Source organism: Panthera tigris, chromosome D4 (genome assembly GCF_018350195.1).
Source record: "Panthera tigris isolate Pti1 chromosome D4, P.tigris_Pti1_mat1.1, whole genome shotgun sequence".
In the NCBI taxonomy this organism is placed as follows: Eukaryota; Metazoa; Chordata; class Mammalia; order Carnivora; family Felidae; genus Panthera; species Panthera tigris.
The window spans coordinates 33,619,087-33,640,370 of NC_056672.1; the positions used below are offsets into that span (position 1 = coordinate 33,619,087).

Genomic DNA, 21,284 nt, shown 5'->3' on the forward strand with positions numbered 1-21,284 from the left:
CAAGAACAGGTATTTCTTATAATAAATGATTTTAACTCATAGTAAATGAGAACATGTTCTCTTTCACTGGGGAAAATTGGCTGTAATTACCATGGTGGAAAATATATAAATTTTTAAAAACCTATTTGATTAAATATTATATATTTATAAACATCTGGTTACTCATGGCTCAAGTCATATAGATTATTTTTAAGTTAATGCTGATTATTTTCTCTTGAGTTGTAAATATACATATAGATTTAAACTCACTCAGTAATATACCAATAATTTAAAATTATTTCATACTTCTGCATACTATAAACTGTCCTAAATGTTTTATCATTTCATATCATTTCATTTAACCTTAATTAAATTCTTGATGTTATGGAGAGTGTTAACCCATTTACAGGTGAAGAAATAGGGGCTAGCAGATAAGAAATAAGTTGCCCAAAGCCACAGAGCCCGTCAGTGAACAATCCAGCATTTTACCCAGGCAGTCTCTCTCCAGAGTGTGCCCTCCTAATGTTGAGTTTATATGCTCTGTATGAATTGACTGATGACTAGAGTTGGTCTTTCTGTGCTTGTGGCACCATTCTTCTAGGCATGAGGTGGAACCTATCCTTCTTGACCTTCCAAGGCCTTATCTACGGTTACCACACTGGGCTATCCTCCTCTTTCTTACTATTGACTGTTAGAATTTCTCTTATTCATAATAGCTCTTTTTAGTCCTGGCACATTGATTACTAGACAGAACTACTGGATAAATATGAATCTTCTCTCTTTCTGTCCTCTCCCCCCCGCCTTTATTTGTCTACTACCAGACTTCATTTAAAACCCCCTCCATTTTCATTGCATCTGTTTGGCAGAAGGCTTGGGTTTGAGTTTGTCACTACTTCTTCATTACAGAGAAAAAATTGTCAAATCCATCAGGAGAGAAATCTCAACATGAAATTCAGTATTTACATTCCAGAGTATTTGTGTGATTATTTACAACATGATCATGTAAATCAATATCCCTCTGTAATCAATATCTGTAATCAATATCCCTCTGTGACTTGTCTGTTGTGGCTTTCTGCAAAGTTCCTTCCTGCTTAGAGATGATTTATAAACTAGCATTTCATGGGTCCCACATAAGCAGCTGTTGTCTGTAGTAATTTTTCTCTGCTACTCCATCAGAAGAACTGTGCTCTCAAGTTTAAACATACACTGTATCCAAGTCAAGAATTCATGATGCTTTGCAAGTGTAACAGTGTGCAACATGGCCTTTCCTAAATAAAGAGGCCAAGATTTCTCACAGACCTATAAGACAACCCATGGGTGAACAAAGATAATTTCTCAGAGCTTTAGTTCATGCTGCATCTTTCCCTCATTATTTCAAAGCTGCTAATAAATTTCTTTCACCAATATACCTATTTTTCTGTTTCGTACAAAGCTTCTCCAGAGCCTCAGGCACAGCACTTTCAAATGTCAACAGCTATTAGCTCAGCACATTCATCTTTGTTTTCTTATTTCTCTGGAGTTGTTTGTATCTTTCAGGGGTGAGTCCAGGTGGCTTAACATAACATAGGTGTGTGTGTGTGTGTGTGTGTGTGTGTGTGTATGGAGGGGTGTATGTATTTTCTCAAAATAAAGCATTATAGCTATCCATCTTATCTCTCCTACTTGCCTGCAAACCTTTTTGGATCCAACTGAGTATCCAACATAAAGCATTATACCTTGGTTATGATCAACAGAAGATAAATTGCATTTTTAAATAATCAATCAACCAAATTTCTCCTTTAATTTACAGAAATTGAAAGCATGTTTTGAGAGAGGGAAAATGCTATATTTCAAACTGTAATGCAAATACAATGTTTTGTGAAAATTTCCAAGTTTGCTTTCACTAAATTTTATTCCTATTATGTGTATGTATGTGTGTGTGTATATATATACATATATACATATATATACACATACACATATATACATATATACACACATGTATATGTATATATATGTATATGTGCATGTGTGTGTGTGTGTGTGTGTGTGTGTGTATGTGCTTGTGTATACATCTGTGTGTGTGTGTATATATATTTGCATGAATTGTATTTTTGCCATTAGGCATATGAGAGCAATTTTCTTCACTGAGCCCAAACTTTCTGTTTCCCTATCCTGTGGCCAAAATCCATCAGGAAATATTTCATACATGATCTTTAAAATCAAGTCGAGCTGGTACCAAGCAGATGCACCATGTCACCAGGCACAATGGCTCTTTGAGGTCTACAAAGAAGTATGTATAACAGAGTATAGAGACTGGTCACACTAGTGCCTGCTGAAACCAACAGGCAGGAAAACCAGAAGTCTGCTGTCATGAGGCAAAAGCATTTGCTCAAATTAATAAAAATATTTTGTAGTGTTTCAGAATCATGCGAAACACTGCAACATGGTGTCAAGTCCAGAGGAGCAAGTACTAGATTATAAGACATGGGTGGGACTCTGTCTGGCTTCCTAGCTGTCAGCACTTGGACCAAACCCTGTAGCCTCTCTTCTACGCTCTTCTCTTGATCCAACATACTGGTAATGACATCAAACGCAATAAACCATGGGAGAGTGCTTTGGAATTTGTAAAATGCTCTATAAACATAATGTGGTGTTATTAGTTTTTGTTGGGGAAAAATTGCTGGGAAAGAGAAAAACAGCTTCATCTTGTTCAAAACCTGCTAGGCCACTGGATAACAATGACCACGGTATCATGGGTCAGGTGAATTTTATTGCGGTTATTCTGTTCTAGGTATTGTCCCCATGTTGTGTAAAAACAGATGTCACTTATAAGATCTACTTACTGTATTATACTTAAATATAATATAGGATGTGAAAGAGTTGTACTATTAAGTCACGACAGAAGTGGTTTATGATAGGTGCTTTCTTTCTTTTTTTATATACTTCCCACTGCAATTTTACTTGTCTGTGCAAGGAGCCATATTCTCTCATATTTGAATCACCCAGAATACAAAGAATTATTATAGATTATATAGTAGTATTATGGATTTTATATGGTAATATGTAGTTGGGGTGCCTGGGTGGCTCAGTCAGTTAAGCATCTGACTCTTGGTTTCAGCTCAGGTCATGATCTCAGGGTTAGTGAGTTCAAGGCCCACATCAGGCTTCACACTGACAGCATGGAGCCTGATTAGGATTCTCTCTCTCCCTCTCTTCCTGCCCCTCCCTCTTCTATAAAAATAGTTAAATTTTTTTTAGTTTAAATTTTTTTTAACGTTTATTTATTTTTGAGACAGGGAGAGACAGAGCATGAACGGGGAGGGTCAGAGAGAGGGAGACACAGAATCTGAAGCAGGCTCCAGGTTCCGAGCTGTCGGCACAGAGTTCGACGCAGGGCTAGAACTCATGGACCGTGAGATCATGGCCTGAGGCGAAGTCGGCCGCCCAACCTACCGAGCCACCCAGGAGCCCCAAAATAATTAAAATTTTTAAAAAAGAAATCATTTAAATGTAAAAACACATATATAGTAGAAGATAAGTGGTGATACAGACAATGTTAGAATTAAGTAAAAAATAATAATAAAGTACACAAAATTTCAAAAGAAATGCACACTCATTACCTCCAAGTACATAAAATAAATTCTTCCAAAAAATAGGTCTTTGTATATATTATGTTAAATAAATTTGTAAAACTCAAATTAGTATATTTTCTATATGTGACTTGATAATATTAATATGTAGAAGGTATCTTTAAGCAATAAGACACTCTAGCTAAAAGCTTTTATATTTATGGTATTATTTTGTTCAGCATTTTTTTCCCTATAAATAGTAAAAAGGTTGTATCATCCCAGGTCACAAGAACTTGTCAAGCACTTCATCTACCTACCTACCTACATTTTAAAGAATATCCCCTCACATAGATGAAACTTGAATGATATTACAAGATTGATTCTTAATTCTTTTCTGTTTCATACAATTATTTATCTTTGCTCCAAAGAGAAAATAGCATGAATCACAGTTGCTTATTATCTCCAAAGGGTAATATTCATCTATATCAAATTCTGTCTATTCATGTTAGCATAGGCCTCATCTGACCAAAAACAAAAGACCCCCTGTGTTATTTATAGAGACATCTACTATCCCAGAGTATCAAGAATTTGGAAAGAGAATATCTGATGAGAAACCTTTTGTCTCCTTGCAAACCTTCTGTGAGAAACACAAATGCTCTCAGTGGTTCTTACCTGCAGTGCACAACCATAGGGCCTGCATCAGGAGGGTTACAGGTTTTGACTCTGCGTAAGAAAGCTAGAAAAGGTGTAGGGTGTTCTGGAACGCCATGATCAGGCCAGGCAGTGAACTGGAATTGTCTCACTTCTCTCTTCTCACTTGACCCATTCTGTGAAGTAGGAAGACAAGGTGAGATTCTGTTTTCCTGTCCTCAGGTTGCAATGATGGGTAATAACAGGGAAGAGGTAATGTGAAAATGTGCTATCTTAATCCCTTCCCCCTACCATATGACCTTTGGGAAGACACACTCCTTAGAGATATCAATATCAAGCTATTTGTAAATGACAACTATTTGCTCAGGAAGATAAAAATTCTTAGGTGAGGAGCATTACATTTTTCAGGTTTAACTATCAGGAATGCTCCTGTTATTTTTACAGAAAGAACTAGTTCTTCTATTCTTCATTTGCCAAGACTTCTGCTCAGAGTGAGAGTTCCATATTTACTGATAGATCGCTGGACAAGGAGAAAAGTTGCTGAGCGATAATGGAAGAATTATTTCATTGTTCACTGTTGCCAGTGGAATCAAGATTTAAGCAAAGTCATAAGATAATTGATTTCTCAAAAGACGCTTTCTTTACATAATGGAAAGAGGAAGGGGGGGGGAAGGCAAACCTTGTAAAGTGCAAATGTTCGAACACAATACGTGGCCAGTTCCACGGTATCGAGTAGCGTCACCTGGACCAGCCCGTGGGTTTCTGTGCCTCTACTGGGCCAATACTGGTCACACTTCACCTAGAAGAAACAAGTGACACATTCAGGGCAGATGTTCATCAATTTCTCTATTAGCTTCACTCTGAGTTGCTGTTGAAGAAAAACAGCTTTTTTGCATTTCATTTTATGTTGATCTTTTTCTGGCACGCATTCCTGTTATCCCAATATATGTAAATTACTGCTCTGATGCCAATATAAACCACATTTTTCAAACTGGTAGGAATACTAAGCAGTAACAGATTCAATTTTCCTGGAGAAAAATAAATTGCAGATTGTTGCTGAGTAAAATAAGGAAAGAGGTATTTGAAATTTTAGAGTACTTGAAAAGAAAACACAAATTTGTTCTGGGATATATATTATGGACCGCATCAGGAAGATTATGCTCAGCCATTTAAATGACATGGTGGGATAGTTAGTGTTCATCTATCAAGGCTTAAAAGGCACAAGGTATTTCATCTTGAACTATCACAATTTCCAAATACATTTGTTTAAAGAAAAGTAGAAATAATTTGTGAATCTATCAAAGCATAATAAACAACATAGCATTTTTAAAAATACAAGATAAATGGCTTCGTATCTAAAACAAATTAAATCTGTAATGTCTAGAGGGAAAAGAGCTGTGTGTTCTTTAAAAAGTCTCAGAGGGTCATACACTAGCAGTATAAAGTTTAAATAATTTAAAATTCATACATTTCAGATGAATACTCTACAATTTGTACGTGGAGTTGAACAGAAGCACATAAAAGTATTCAAGCCAATTAGTTCAACATGCATCAAAGTTGCATGTTGAATTCAAAGTCTGGAATGTGTTTCAACTTACTGAATGTGTACTTTGGGTATTAAAAAGCATAAATGATAAACACAACACTATATTTTCTAGTAAGGTCATAGATAAGAACATGTTTACCCATTCTATCTCAGATTAAAAGAAAAGGTGGGGGTAATTCTTCACTCAAATGCATTTCTCTAGGTAAAGAAATCTAGTCCCATTTTATATTAGGAAAGCACACCTTGAAAAAGAAAGATTCAAAAGTCATAATCTCTGGATTTAAACAAAAGCAATGAGGCATTATCATCATAGACACTAGAATTTTTTGGTCCAGTGAATAGAATTGCTAGATAATTATTTGCTTTTATGTTGAATATAAATATTAGTAGCATTCTGTGAATAATATTGTAATTTTCTGTTTCACAGATGCAGCATCTGTTGCTCAAAGGACTCAGGCTCCTTCTATCTAGATACTGGACCCTCTAAAAAGGCAGAAGTTTTATTCTCTATCAAATTACCTAGCCAACAAAAAGGGGGAAAACCCCACTTTAATGTACAGTTACATGGTAAGGTCGAGATTGATTTCACAAGGCTTGACTCCTGTGTCTTTACTTCAATGGTGAGATCACACAAACATTACATATTTTATTAAAAACAAACAAACAAACAAAAACAAGCAAGAGTGGTTCACACTAAGATGGGCAATTTATGTCTTAATAGGATTTTTAAAAGATACTTACAAGTTTCTAGGTACATACTATATTCTTCTATGTTTATATTTCTATTATGTGTTCTAACTTAAGAACAACAACACAAGGGAAAGACACTTCTTTATGGAGAATATTGATGTAGCATGACCCCAACTGAGTACCTCCGTATGTTCTCTGACCGTCCATTAAAACCTAAGTTGTATGTGGATGAATTCGCAAAGGGCACTACCTGAATAGAGCCAACACTAACTACTTAAGTAGCCAGGATTCAGATGGAAAAGAAAAATCCCAAACATTAAGCCAAAGGCTCTGTTTTAAACCATAAAATAGATGTCAAGTTGATGTCTCCCTACAACGGGCAAAGTAACTTTGGAGACCTCTTACTGCAACACTGGAGAGGATGCCAGCAATGTGTTGAGTTAAAAAATGAAGAGAGAAACTCATTACTTAACAGTTTCAGTGGGATGGCAACCCTTTCAAATCAAAACCAACAAGTCAAATCCCACAAAGACAAATATCGTTATGACAGACACAAAAACAAGAGGTTAATACAATGAAATGATCTATAAAGTCAGTGCAATGCACTAAACCAAATTCAATGCAATTGTATTTCAAAGCTGGGAACTGATTACCATCAGACCTTTTGGTGAGATAAGACAAAGGAAATGAAGGAAATAACCAAGAGCCAGCTTTTATGTGACCTCTGGAAAAATTGTTCCGTTATTTACTGATTTTCCATCTACAGCTCCACTCTATCCCTAAGACACAGGAAAAACTGAACTTACAACTAATTATTCTCATACTTCCAGTAATAAGTTTAAAACTGCAACTATCACTGACTTAGACTCTGACTCTTTTAGAAAAAAAGAATACCAGAAGACATTACTATAAGGAGTGAATGTTATGAACATTTTTAGCTAAAAGAAGGAAAGAAAACTTTTGTATTCATTTTAAATAACGTACTTGAATCTTACTCTCTAAAATGTTTCAAACTCAACGGCAGAAAAATGGAGCAATTTTTAAAAAGCAAATATATTTAAACATTGCTGTTTTCTCTCAAGAAATATTTCACAAAGGCAGTTTATAAAAAAAGTAAATATTTTAGTGTATGTACACATGCATACATATGGTCTCAGCAGCAGGATTAAAGCCTCTCAGAACAGCTACAGCAATACACTGTCCCCTTCATTAGTAAGAACTTGGCAGTCTTTTCTCCCCCATATTTTCTGAGTTGTCTTCATGGTTTCAGCTGATTTCTAAGGACTATATTTAAGGCTTTAGATTTATGGACATTCTCTTAAGTCCTTCATTTTTAGTCATACACTAAACAAATAATTTCTGATTTCAACATTAGAAAGCAATTGAAAAGTGTAGTGAGGGAAAAAAAGGACCCAAGAAAACAATTAGAAATGTATTTTTTTTCCTAATTAGCTACTGGAAATGCACTAGCTCCATCCTCTCTTGAAATGTTTTACTTTGACAACTGCCCCTCCCTCCACCACCCCCCTCCCCAGGAGAAAATCTCATAAGGTATTTCTAGAGAGTCACCACTTTCAGGCTTTATGCACAGAGCCCAGTATAGGTTGCTCCCCACTGAACATCTAAGAACTAGAAGGCATCAGCTCCTGAACACAAATTCTGGTGCTTGTCTTTTCCTATGTGATTCTGAAATGACGGACTGTAAGTGATCTTTAGGACTGATGCACAGAAGGCTGGGGAGTCTAACCGGATGGCCAGTAAGCTGCTTCTCTATTTTCAGGACCCAAGTCCAGCAGCCTTATCTGTTAAATAGGTACAATATCTCCACACAACAGGACTAGCATAAGGCTCAAAAACCATGCACCTAAAACTTTAAACCCAATAGGCATTCAACAGGCAACAGATATTATTAATTATCAGTTAGATTATGTTCTCAATTTTTATGGTTGTTTTTACAAAAAACGTAACCATTTTATATGTGAAAAAAAATAAACATGTTATTAACCCCAGCTGATTCTCCAAGTGGAAGGCAAGGTCTTAGCAACTGTGGGGACACCAAAGTGAAATGAGTGCAGTCCTGCTCCCAATCCATCAGCCTTACTGACTAAATACAGGGGTATGCTTATATCTGCTGGTTCTTCAAATACATAGCTGTGAGATTTCCTATTAACTCCCTTACTCTACCTGGGCCCTACTCAGCTGTGAGAAGAGAATGTGTTAGTGTCGGAGGTGAAAAAGGACAGAAGCAGAACCTGTCAGGCAGGCTCATCCAGTAACTCACTTTGAAACCTAAACTAAGTAAGACAGTTCAGATTTCTGGCTAAATTTGGGGGAAAGAACTCTTTTTATTATCATAAAGTGATTATAACTCTTCTGTGGTAGCTTCATTTCTCCATAATTATGCAAAGAACAGGTTAACCATCACTAAATGCATGCTATGGAATTAATGCATATCCCTTCTTTCATGGCAACCTATTAAAAGCAAGTTGATGGAATGATAAACCATTTAAATGTATTCAAAAGAAATACTTGTCATTGGAAATATTGCCTAGGATTTGATCCAGTAGGTCTGCTGACTGTGCTTCAGGGAAATCCTTTCTTTCTAGTTCCATTTTTACTTCCATATGGCTTATCTTGGAAGTGCCTGTCACATACACTCAACAACTGGAAGCCAACTTTATAATCAACTACACTATGGTCTACGTTGGCTTATTTTTAAATTGCCCAAAACTTCCAGAAAGCAAAACCTTTCAGTTTAACAAAGACTCATTGAGCACGGCAGCATGTCAAAGCATCAGAATTCCAAATATAACAAACCAATAACTCCAAAGGGTCCCAGCATCCCACCGATGCAAAATCCACTTGCTATATGGTATTTTGAAAAGCCTGCCTATGACAAGATTTTTTAGCCAAAAAAGGACTTAGAATAGACAATAAATGATACATAGGAAAGCATAACTTTTGTTGAAAGTAACTAAAAATTAGTATCTACTATGTTTGGGCAGAGGAACCTTCTATAAGGAGTGGATAGATAGTATGCTGACATTAGATAATACAAATCAAATTTGGTATTGGGAATAAAGAAATGTCAATATACACTCATTAATACACATTTAATAAGGGACAATGTAATAAAAGGAAGTTTCAGATAATTTTTAGGATATATTTTAGTGGGTGGATAAATTATATGCTGAACTGTTTATTTCCATAGGTTATAATATGTCTCTTAACAGTTTTATTTTTTTTATTTCTTTTAACGTTTATTTATTTTTGAGACAGAGAGAGACAGAGCATGAACAGGGGAGGGGCAGAGAGAGAGGGAGACACAGAATTGGAAGCAGGCTCCAGGCTCTGAGCCATCAGCCCAGAGCCCAACGTGGGGCTCGAACTCACGGACCTCGAGATCGTGACCTGAGCTGAAGTCGGACGCTTAATCGACTGAGCCACCCAGGAGCCCCTCTTAACAGTTTTAAAGACCAGCTTCAATACTTGATTTTCCAAAATAAGTACAGTGATCATCTCAGTGATTCTATTCTCTTTGAGTGATAATGTCATTCTCTTCACTCAATTAACATTTGGCCATATCTATTTTCGAGTGGCAAAACGGTAGTCTGGTTTGTATATTTCCCCTTTTCATTTTCTCTTTTATGACCACTACTTAGTGGAGATCAAAGGCAACAGAATATCTGAAATGAGAGTAATATTAAAGCATTTGACTACCAGTGCAGTGAAAAACTTCAACCAGAAAGTTGAAAATTTTCTCTAAATGAACCAAATTATTCACTGTAAAACTGCTTATCAGATCACTGAACCATTCAAAGACTTTCCAAACCATGTATTAATTCAAAAAATTGACATTTCCTTTTGTTTGATGTGTTCTGTAGTCTAAATATTTTGTACCCCCAAAAATTCACAGGTAGAAATTTAATCCCAGTGGGATGGTATAAGGAGCTGGGACTTTTGGGAAGTGATTGGGTCTAGGGTGGAGCCCTCATGAATAGGCTTCATGCTTTATAACAGACACTCCTGAGAGCTCCCTGACTCCTTCCACCATGTGGGGGTACAACAGGAAGACAGTTTGTTGTGAACCTGGAAGCAGAGCCTCACTAGATCTCAAATCTACCGTCTTCTTGATCTTATACTTCCCAGCTTCCAGAACTGTGAGAAGTAGACTTCTGTTGTTTATAAGCCACTGAGTCTACACCATTCTGCTACAGCAGCCTGAACAGACGAAGACAATGTCTTCCAGGGTCTCCCAGAAGTTCATAAGGGGAGCTGCACTAAACTATTCTAATGACTTCCCCATTAAACTGACAGTCATTGTATCTTAAGTTTCTGGCACTTTGTTGTAACCAGAGGAAAACTTTGTGAAGCATCCCCTTGTTATGGCAAGGTAGCACTTGGATGTCAGTTCTTCCCACACATGTGGCCCTTAGAGTTTGCACCTCAGCCCCAATCACACCTGGCAGCAGTCAGGTGCTCTACATAGCCCTACTGTCACTTCTGAGTCTGCCTGCATCTGCTCAGTGGCTGCCTGTGGCCCGGCAACACTCCTGTGTCTCTGCCATTGAGAAATATAATTAGGGGACTTAAAGTTTCAGTGAAAAGGTAATTTCTGTATCCCAGTAGTATCAATACCTTTTAGCATTTTACCAGCCAGTACAATTATACTGGTGCATACCAACTGAACCTCAGCTTTGCCTGAACACACGATTAATCCACACTTCTTAAAATTTTAGAAATGACCTCATCCAGCCTGAGAGTGCTGTAAACACGAATGTGGAGAAGGAGAGGGACCTTGCACAAAGTCACCAAGAGATAAATTGTATCCCCTGCTCTCCGTCACACCCCCCCCAGCTCTTTCCTAGGCCATGATGCCTCTAATTCACTTTCACAGGAATGTTTGTTTTGAGTTGGAATGGGTAGGCTGCCATTCTGAACAGAGGAGATGGGGGTGGGGAAAGAAGGCAGAAAATCCAAGAAGCTAACAAATGGTAAGAAATTGGTGGATTCTTTGCCTTTTATCTGACATTGTGTCTGTTGACAAGAGAAAACCAAGAGTGTGGAACTTGCTAGATAAGGACCCAAACATCCTTTAGGTTGCCAATGTGAGCATCATTCTTTTTGTTGCCAGTGTCCTATTTACATTAAGTATCCACCGCTTTTCAAAAACAATCCCATATATCACACAGACTCCAAAGGCAATGTTTGTGCTGCTGTTTCTACAGTTGCTTAAGGAAAAACAGTTTCTGTTGCCCTAGATAGGCAGCGCTTTCAGCTGCAGTTTGAGAAATTAAATGTTCAAGGCCTTCGGCGCTTCCAGTTCTGTTTGGAAAAGGACACAGACCTGGCATTTGGAAAGCATTTGCTCTCCATTAAACTTACCGAACCTTGACAAACCAGAGGGGCCAAGAATTAGTCTGCTGCTGGCCAAGCCCCGGCCTTCCAAAACCGATAACGGCAATGAAAACAGTAACACTGCCATTTATAATCTTCAACGGGATTCTGCCAACTTCTAACCCAAAAGGACCTCACAATCTGAAAAGAATCTCAAGATTTGTTTTATAGGAAAACAAGAAAATATTTTATCAGAATCTCCTTTTTTGCCCAGAATTGCCCCTCTTGGCTACAGAACCAAACATGAATATGTCTCTATCTTAGCTTCAGTCTCTGTTGGGGAAGTATATTAAGGTGATATTCAAGGGCCGGGGAGGACTTAGGAGGTGGAAGGAGTGATCATTAGGTCAGAAGTGCTCCACATGTAGGGGCACCTGGGTGACTCAGTCAGTTAAGTGGCCGATTTTGGCTCAGGTCATGATCTCATGGTTCATGAGTTTGAGCCCTGCGTAGGGCTCTGTGCTGACAGCTCAGAGCCTGAAGCCTGCTCTCTCTCTCTGCCCCTCTCCCACTCACACTCTGTCTCTGTCTCTCAAAAATAAATAAACGTTAAAAAAATTAAAAAAAGAAGTGTTCCACCTGTCACATGTCAAGTCTATGTACTTGCCTAAACTAGTAACACAATATACTTAAAACCAGCCCACCCTTTAGGCCTGGATAGTATCACCTCCATTCATGACCACAAACAACAAATTTTAGTGGAGCAGGGAATTTCCCATGCTATGGCCTAAGATAAACTAAAATCCTGATGCACAAAACATTTGATTTGCTCCAGCAATGGATATCATTGACTTGGATGCATGATTTTCTATTTGGGGACAGAAGATGGGATTTAGTTAGTCTGGAAAACAAAGTAGACTTCTTCACTTCTAACTATATGCCTATACTACTAATCAATGTGGCCCAGTTCAAATCATGTCCCCTTTGTGGAGGGTCAAAATTTCACTCCTAATCCTCAACATTTATAGCACTAAGTACCATTACAATAATAGCACTTTAAGTGATTCAACTCCCACCATAAACCTTGTAAGACAACAGAGCATCAAACAGGAGCAGTGATAAGGGAAGACTGGTGAGGACAAGAGAAAGCCACATATCCCTTAACCTTGGTTAACCTCTTTCAACTTGTAACACTAATCAAAGCTGCTCAAGAATTTGTTAAGCATGAGGCTTACATATTCCCTCCATCTTGCTTTCCTCAGGAAGTGAAACAAAGTACAAGAGAAAGAGCCAAAGGCAAATAGATGAAGGGGTGGGGGGGGGGTGGGGAAGGACAATCACCACTAAATAACAGAGGCTCCTGGGCCAGGAATCACCTTGGCAAATCCTACCTTGGAGACTCCAGGGGTTCAAGCAAGGCTGCCAACCATGTGTCCTAGTTGCCCACAAATAACACCCTTGGAGTGGAAACCCCAGCTGTATACATTTTACTTTCCTACCAGTGCTTCATTTTTTCCAAACTTTTTCTTCCCTCCATGTGGTTGCCCAAACCAATTCATGTGCTTACTGGCATGTTATGAAACATGGAAACAATTAGAGACCACATTCTAGGGCACGAGAGAATGACTCTCTGCAGAATCAGTGAACTATGCAGAACTTGAGAGGATTTGGCAAAAAAAAGATGGAAATTGTAAAAAAAGACCCACTAACAGTATCTCATGTCACACAGCACATTCTACAAGGCTTTAAACTGATCTGCGTGTTTTCAGGCAGCAATTGTACTTTACTTTCAAAATCTCTAGTTTTTAGTCTTATATTTTGTTTCCTTTCTTTATATATACAAATGAAACTCATAGAAATATCCACTGTACACATTCTGTCTTCAGGGTTGATAATAATGCATACACTATGCAGTCTTCTCAGTGAAGTTTAGGATTATTGCAAAGCCACATTTGAGGGGGAGGAACTACATCTGAAAATCAAAGAACTTAGGTTTCCAAAAGACCAGTTTAAGTTCTAAGTCATACCTCACACTTGGAAGGGCTTCTTTAGCCAATGAAATGCTAAGAATGGTCAGTTCTCTAACAAAAGGCCACTGAAACTTCTAACAAATGCTAATGAACCCTGGAGCCTTTTGTGTGAGTGAGCTATTCGAACTTGGCAAAGGTTAGAAGCTGCTGCTTTACCATCCACAGGCCTGAGTGACAAGGCAAAGCACTAAGCTAGAAAACACAGGAGACAGGTGCTAAGGGAAGAATTCCCTGGCATCTTCAAACAAATAAGAATGGGGAGGGGTAATGCAAAACTGAATCAAAAGGAAATGTGGTATCAAGAATCTATTATCTTTAGTGACAATTATTACTGCATGTGATTCATGTAGATAGTATTATTTTCATATTGTATTGCTTCAAGATATGGCCATAATGGAAGTCACAGCCAGAATGTCCTTGTGGTCCATGTACAGACTGATTAACAAAGTTCCCTCCAACAGGGTTTCCATTCTGGAGATTCTGTTCTGAGAAAAGCAACTGCAAAAGACTCCCATGTTCTGAGCTATGCTTGACCACACTACATGGGTTCCCACTGGGAACGGTGGGCAGAATTCATCATGAGCAGTGACTGACTCTATGAGGCTGGTCAGGATTCATTGTCAGCCACAGAGGAACAAACTCATTGCATTTGGGAACAAAAATTGAATTATTTGGGAGTGGCTTTAGGAGAAACTGAGGTTGTTTTGGTATAGACTCCCAGTTCTCTCCCTCTCTCTCTCTCTCTCTCTCTCTCTCTAATACGATGTTTATTGGCAAATTGGTTTCCATACAACACCCAGTGCTCATCCCAACAGGTGCCCTCCTCAATGTCTCACCACCCCCCCATCAACCCTCAGTTTATTCTCAGTTTTTAAGAGTCTCTTACGGTTTGGCTCTCTTCCTCTCTAACATTTTTTTTTTCCTTCCCCTCCCCATGGTCTCTTGTTAAGTTTCTCAGGATCCACATAAGAGTGAAAACATATGGCATCTGTCTTCCTCTGTATGACTTATTTCACTTAGGATAACACTCTCCAGTTCCATCCACATTGCTACAAAAGGCCATATTTCATTCTTTCTCATTGCCAAGTAGTATTCCATTGTGTATATAAACCACAATTTCTTTATCCATTCATCAGTTAATGGACATTTAAGCTCCAACGGAATGGGAAAAGATATTTGCAAATGACATATCAGACAAAGGGTTCGTATCCAAAATCTGTAAAGAACTCACCAAACTCCACACCTGAAAAACAAATAATCCAGTGAAGAAATGGGAAGAAAACATGAATAGACACTTCTCTAAAGAAGACATCCAGATGGCCAACAGGCACATGGAAAGATGCTCAACATCACTCCTCATCAGGAAAATACAAATCAAAACCACACTGAGATACCACCTCACGCCAGTCAGAGTGGCTAAAATGAACAAATCAGGAGACTATAGATGCTGGAGAGGATGTGGAGAAATGGGAACCCTCTTGCACCGTTGGTGGGAATGCAAACTGGTGCAGCCACTCTGGAAAACAGTGTGGAGGTTCCTCAAAAAATTAAAAATAGATCTACCTTATGACCCAGCAATAGCACTGCTAGGAATTTACCCAAGGGATACAGGAGTGCTGATGCATAGGGGCACTTATACCCCGATATTTATAGCAGCACTTTCAACAATAGCCAGCTCTCTGCCTCAACCAAACACTAACACCTGAGACTCACTGAGACACCTTGTCATAGTCCTTATCTTGGTCAATACCTACAATAATCCTTCTCTGTAATATAAAAAGGAGAAATGAAACTTTCAGGGGTCCTAGTAATGTGTGCATTGTCACATACCTAGTAAGCACTACATCTGGGAGCTAAACCCAGACATTTGACTGCAAGGCACCTCTACTTGGGACTGTGTTGTATAATTCCCTTCTCTCTGATAGTGGCATCCTCAGGCACTCTTATGAAATATCATCTATCCTCTCTTCCCTTTCCTTTTCTTCTCTCTCCCTCACCCCAAACTGCCAGTTAACATGTTTTCCTGCATACACGTATTCTACAGTACACAGAAGTGTTTATACACACATACTTTTCATATACCAAAGGGGTGAATGTTATTTCAAGAACACGAGCCTTATTCAAAATAATGAAATTTCAGGCATCTGCTCTTGGAGAAGTGATTTGTTTCAACCACCTGGACCACCTCCCTTTATGAGGGAGACTACAGGCAGTTCCTAAATAAAGCCAGACTAGTTCAAATGTCTGCTTTGAAGTTGACTACAGGGAATTGAGAATTCACTGAATCCCCAGATCAGCCCACATAACCCACAGAGTTCCTAAAGTATAAAGCTATATATTTCAGCAACAATTAACCTCTATTTATAACGTCTTGAAAGAGAAACTCAATACAAGTTCTTGTTTGTGAATCCAGGAATGCCTTCTCCTTTCTGCCTAGACTTTAGGTGAAAGAGCAACTGGATAGGAAAAAAGTGAACTGGGAGGATGTGAGGGGAGAAGATGGAAGAGCAGGGGAAATAATTTGGGGGACTGGTGCCCTGTTAGATCTCTCAGCTGCATTTGGTCATTTATTCTCAAGTATTCTAGACTGGGGGACAAAGGGCTCTTGGGCCTTGTAGGTCAGGGCTCATTTGTATGGTCAGATTGATGATGTTGAGACTCTTCAATATTGGCTTATGCAGGTCACCACAAGTTTGGGTACAGACTGAACCACCACAGAATAAAAATCACAAGACAGTATTTTAATTGGCCTCCTTAGGCCATTTAACAAAGGAGAAAGCTAACTTGCAAGAGCAAAGAGTAATTAATGAAGGGAGCAAACAGAGGTTCATTTAGTAACTTCAAAATAAGTTCCTCTGTCTGAGGTGGGGAAAAAAAAAGTAGCCTGCAACATAAAGATAAACTGTAGGTATTTAAGTCACAATGCCTTCCGCCAAGAACTGCTCATTACCATCAGATGCTGCAGTGGCAGTGGGGCCAGTTAGAACTAACTTTATTATTAGAAGCAATTAGGGAGAAAAGGGGCAGAATTTCATTTGGTTATTTCAAAACAAGTTTCTGTGCACGGTTTAATGAAGGCCTGCAGTGTCAAGATAAAATGTGTGTTTTACTGAAAACAGCTTTTGCAAATGATTGCTTGTTACCAGCCGGTATCTCCAGGCAAAGCAGTCTGGGTAGGTTGGATTTACGTGCATGCTGTAATATAATAGTTCAGCTGTCTCAGCTTCATAGAAGTGTTAACAGGCAATATGACTTGATGGTTAAGCACATGTGTGCTGGAGCCAGACTGTCTGTCTTCAAATCCTCACTCTGACCTTGGTAGCTGAATGACCTTGAGTGACCTTCTGGAATGTTCTAGGCTTAGTTTATTCCTGTGTAAAGTGGAGATCATAGTAGTGTTTATCTCACAGGATTACTGTGAACTATAGATGCGCCTAATATGTGTTAGACATTGTTGTAATTATGAAGAGTTCTATCCAAGAAACATTGGGGTGGGGCTTGCTGCTATACAGGGGTTACCCTGAGTACAAATCAATAATGGATCCATTTACATCTTTTGAATGGAGTTTTCACATAAAGAATGACAAAGATATTTGTCTTCACATTCATAACAGTTTTCATCTAAACTCCTTTGGGACAATATTTCAGTATTTCTATATGAAAAGTGTAATTGCTTTATGGGTTTGCCAAACCAGTTGTGTACCATATTCTTTATTTCCCACCTTTAAAGTAATGGCTGGGACTTTTTATATTTCCCTAAGTCTGAGCTTTTCCTTTATAAATCTCTTGTGCAGCCTTCAACTCTTCCTTCATATACATACCTGGGCTAAGAAACTGCCATGTACCAAGCTTAGAAGACCATTTAAAAAAACCTCAACTATCACACAACAAATGGGGAGTTGGGCTTTGGCTTCCTTCTAAATATCCTTTTGAGGCTACTGTGACCACAGTAAAAGAGATCTCTCACCAGTGCTTTCAAATTCAACGTCCTACTCTTCAGGGAGAGGATGTGCTGCTTTCAGTGATTTTTTAGATACTCCTTCATTAAATTCTCAAGGTTAAAGATCGATTTTCATCAGATGGCTACAATATTTGCATATTCACTTGGGAATATGGCATACTGCTTACCCATTATGTTTTAGTTTTGCAAATCAATAGCATTTAACTAATGTTCCATGCACCATAATATTAGACCCATATGATGAATAAAACTCCTTTCTTAGACCTTAACAGTGACGCTGTTATTAAAATCTATTCATTTTGGAGAAGGCTAAACTAGCAAAATGCCCTCTACACATTTATGTGTTTTCTCAGCTGTGTATTAACCCACATCATTTTTCTGGTGGCCCTAACTTAATTTATGTTAATTTGAACAATTTACATAAGAGCCTCTTTTATAGAATTTCAGATCTTACCCTACAGATTATAAGAAAGAAAAAGTTAAAAACATGGGCAAGTATATATTGGTGGGATTCTCCCCCCAAAGTCTGTGTGTTCTTGTTTAATATGAGTTTTAGAAACAGGTTCAAGCTAATATTTATTTTCTCTAACCAAGTTGTCTACTTTAAAAAAAAATTAATGCTTATTTATTTTTGAGAGAGAGAGGGAGACAGAGCACGAGTGGGAGAGGGGCAGAGAGAGAGAGAGGGAAACAGAATCTGAAGCAGGCTCCAAGCTCTGGGCTGTCAGCACAGAGACTGATGCGGGGCTTGAACTGATAGACCATGAGATCATGACCTGAGCCAAAGTCGGTTGCTTAACCGACTGAGCCACCCAGGAGCCCCAACTTATCTACTTTTTTGAGTACTACTTTTTTTTTAAAATCTCATTGTAACATGAGAGATTTTCCTTCTTGAAAGACTCAGTGTTAAAGAATAATTTCATCAGAGTTGTTGATGCCCATTAACTATTAGTGTCTCTTAGAAAGTCAAAGCTTAAGGAAAGGTAGATTCTAAAAAGAATGAAATATTCTATGTTACATAGAAACTACCTGAGGAAAGATTTGAGAGGGAGAAGGTAGATATTCTTACCCTGGATCGTTCTTCTAGTTTTGTCATCATGACAACTGTTGCACTCCGTTGCTCCCATATCATTCTCCAAAAGTCCCCAAATGTTTCAGGCAGAGATCCTTGTGTTGCAATATAAGCATTTTGTTTCCTATAGCCATCTATATAGTTGGCATTCACATAGTCACTTCCGGGGATGCCTGTAAAACAAGAGGTGTTATTCCACTAGGTGAACCTATCATGAGAGGAGACAGCCTGATATCTGGACTAATGACGATGTTACATTATTGTTCCACACTATGCTAGAGGAGTCACAATATATTCAAGTTTGGGTTTTAAGCAAGATAAAAACAGGTCCCATGGGGACTATCCCATTAAAGAAATACAGTGGTCCAGGTGTTGGATCTTTGTAATATGACAAGGTAGATAATAAAGAAAGAAAAATACAACTGATTGTCCATAAGGTGCTATTCCTCTCACCCACTGTCTATTTTCTCCACTATATCAGTAAAATATAGCATGCAAAGAAGGCTAAACAATTATCTGGTCACATTTCTCACTCATGCAATTCCACATTGCCAGACAAAAACTAAATGAAATAATGCCTGAGTCTGAAAATGCAGTGTAGAGTGGAACATGCCATAACAGTGAAAAATTCTTCACAAATTTAGCTAACAGGGAACTCATTTGTAAACTCATTTAATCCTTTCAACAACTCTGTGAAATAAGTCCTATCAGGATCTTCCTTTCACAAAGGAGAAAACAGAGGTGCATGGAGATTAAAGAGCTTTCTCAAATTGGTGGAGTCTGGATGAATTTTAGGCAGTGTGTCTGTTATGTCTGTCTTAACCTCTGCGAAGACTACTTCTCATTGAATCTCACAGAATTGTTGTACCACATGCATCTCTCCTTAGATTATGACAATTGCCTCTTATTTGGTTATCTCATATCTATTTTTGTCCTTTGCAGTCTGCTCTCCACCTAGCATGAGAACAGTTTTTACAACTATATTTCAGACCCTGTAATTTCTCTCCTTCAAACCCAACAATGGCTTCCCCTTTTACTTCAAATAAAATCCAAACTCTCAATAATGGCTACAGAGCTCCTCAGTTTTTCTTTTTAAAAAAGTAAATTTATTTATTTTCAGAGAGAAAGAGCAAGTGTGGGAGGGGTGGAGAGAGAGAGGGAGAGACAGAATCCCAAGCAGGGTCTGTGCTGTCAGCGCACAGCCTGATGCAGGGCTCAAACCCACAAATCCTGAGATCATGACCTGAGCTGAAATCAAGAGTTGGGATGCTTAACTGACATAGCCACCCAGGCACCCCATCTCTGCACTTTTTCCAAACACATTTTATTCCATTCACTTCCTTCCCTTCTATACTCTAGACTGGACCACCTCTGTTGTTAGAAAACATCACTCTCCTACCTTATTGCCATCCCAAATCCTAGAACACACTTGGTGTCTCCTTCCCATTGTATAATGCTCAGCCTGCCTCTCAGAAAGCCTGCTCTTAATACTCTCAGACCTCAGAACTCCCTTAACTACATTTTTTTAAAAGTTTATTTATTTATTTGAGAGAGAGAGAGAGAGGGATAGAGAGAGCATGCATGAACAGGAAGGGGCAGAGAGAGATGGAGTGAATCCCAAGCAGGCTCTGCCCTGTCAGCGTATAGCCCACTCGGGGCTTGACGTCATGGACCCATGACATCGAGACCTGAGCTGAGGTGATATCAAAGTTGGACACTTAACCAACAGAGCCACAAAGGTACCCCTCACTTGACAACTCTTTACACTACTTATTACACATTGTAATTATATACTTGTTTGTTGACATGTTTATTGTTTGTTTTGACCTCTAGACCATGTCTCTTGTATTAATCCCTTGCTATCTCAAGGGACAAAAAGAAATTTGCCCAAGTTCTGACATTAATAAGTAGCAGAGCTTGAATTTAATGCAGACATTCTGATTGGAAGTCTAATTTTCCTTCATCACACCTTTAAGAGGGATACAGGCAAATCTGAGCTTCTTTCAATGAGAGTGACCAGAGCGATTAAGGAAATCAAAGCTGTTCCATATGAGAAAGGCATGCATATTATACTTGGCAGAGGAAAATATAAGGGATGAGGACTCTGCCTGTGAGTACCTGAAGAGAGGAGTAGATTTACTCTGTTGAGACCCAAGTTTTTCAATTCTGAAGGATGTAACCACAGAGAGATGAATTTCATCTCCAATATCATAAAGCATTTTCAAATTTTCAGAATCAAAAAGCGAATAGATTTCCTTGAGAGGTAACAATTGCCTATCCCTGGAGCAGACCAAGCACTTTACAGGGGTACTGGCATATCATACAGGCCTGATATGAGAGGTAGCACCAGAACCTATATATGGCCCCTTCTTGCCCTGGGAAAATATGAGTCCTGGAACTATGAGAAAAAAGAAAAAAGAAAATTTTCTTTATAATGGAATGTATGTTCCCAAGCTAAAATTGTTAT

The 21,284-nt window shown here is 38.5% G+C and overlaps 1 protein-coding gene across 3 annotated transcripts in view; it reads right to left on the bottom strand.

Moving 5' to 3' along the window:
- PTPRD (protein tyrosine phosphatase receptor type D) overlaps positions 1–21,284 on the bottom strand; it is a 521,791-nt gene that overhangs the window by 42,827 nt on the left and 457,680 nt on the right. For all 3 annotated transcript variants that reach the window (XM_042963695.1, XM_042963694.1, XM_042963696.1), the window contains 3 exons: positions 18,815–18,990; positions 4,861–4,980; positions 4,203–4,357 (listed from right to left, as the gene is read on the bottom strand). In XM_042963695.1, coding sequence (XP_042819629.1) covers positions 4,203–4,357; positions 4,861–4,980; positions 18,815–18,990 — 451 coding nt within the window. The remainder of the gene's footprint in view (positions 1–4,202; positions 4,358–4,860; positions 4,981–18,814; positions 18,991–21,284) is intronic.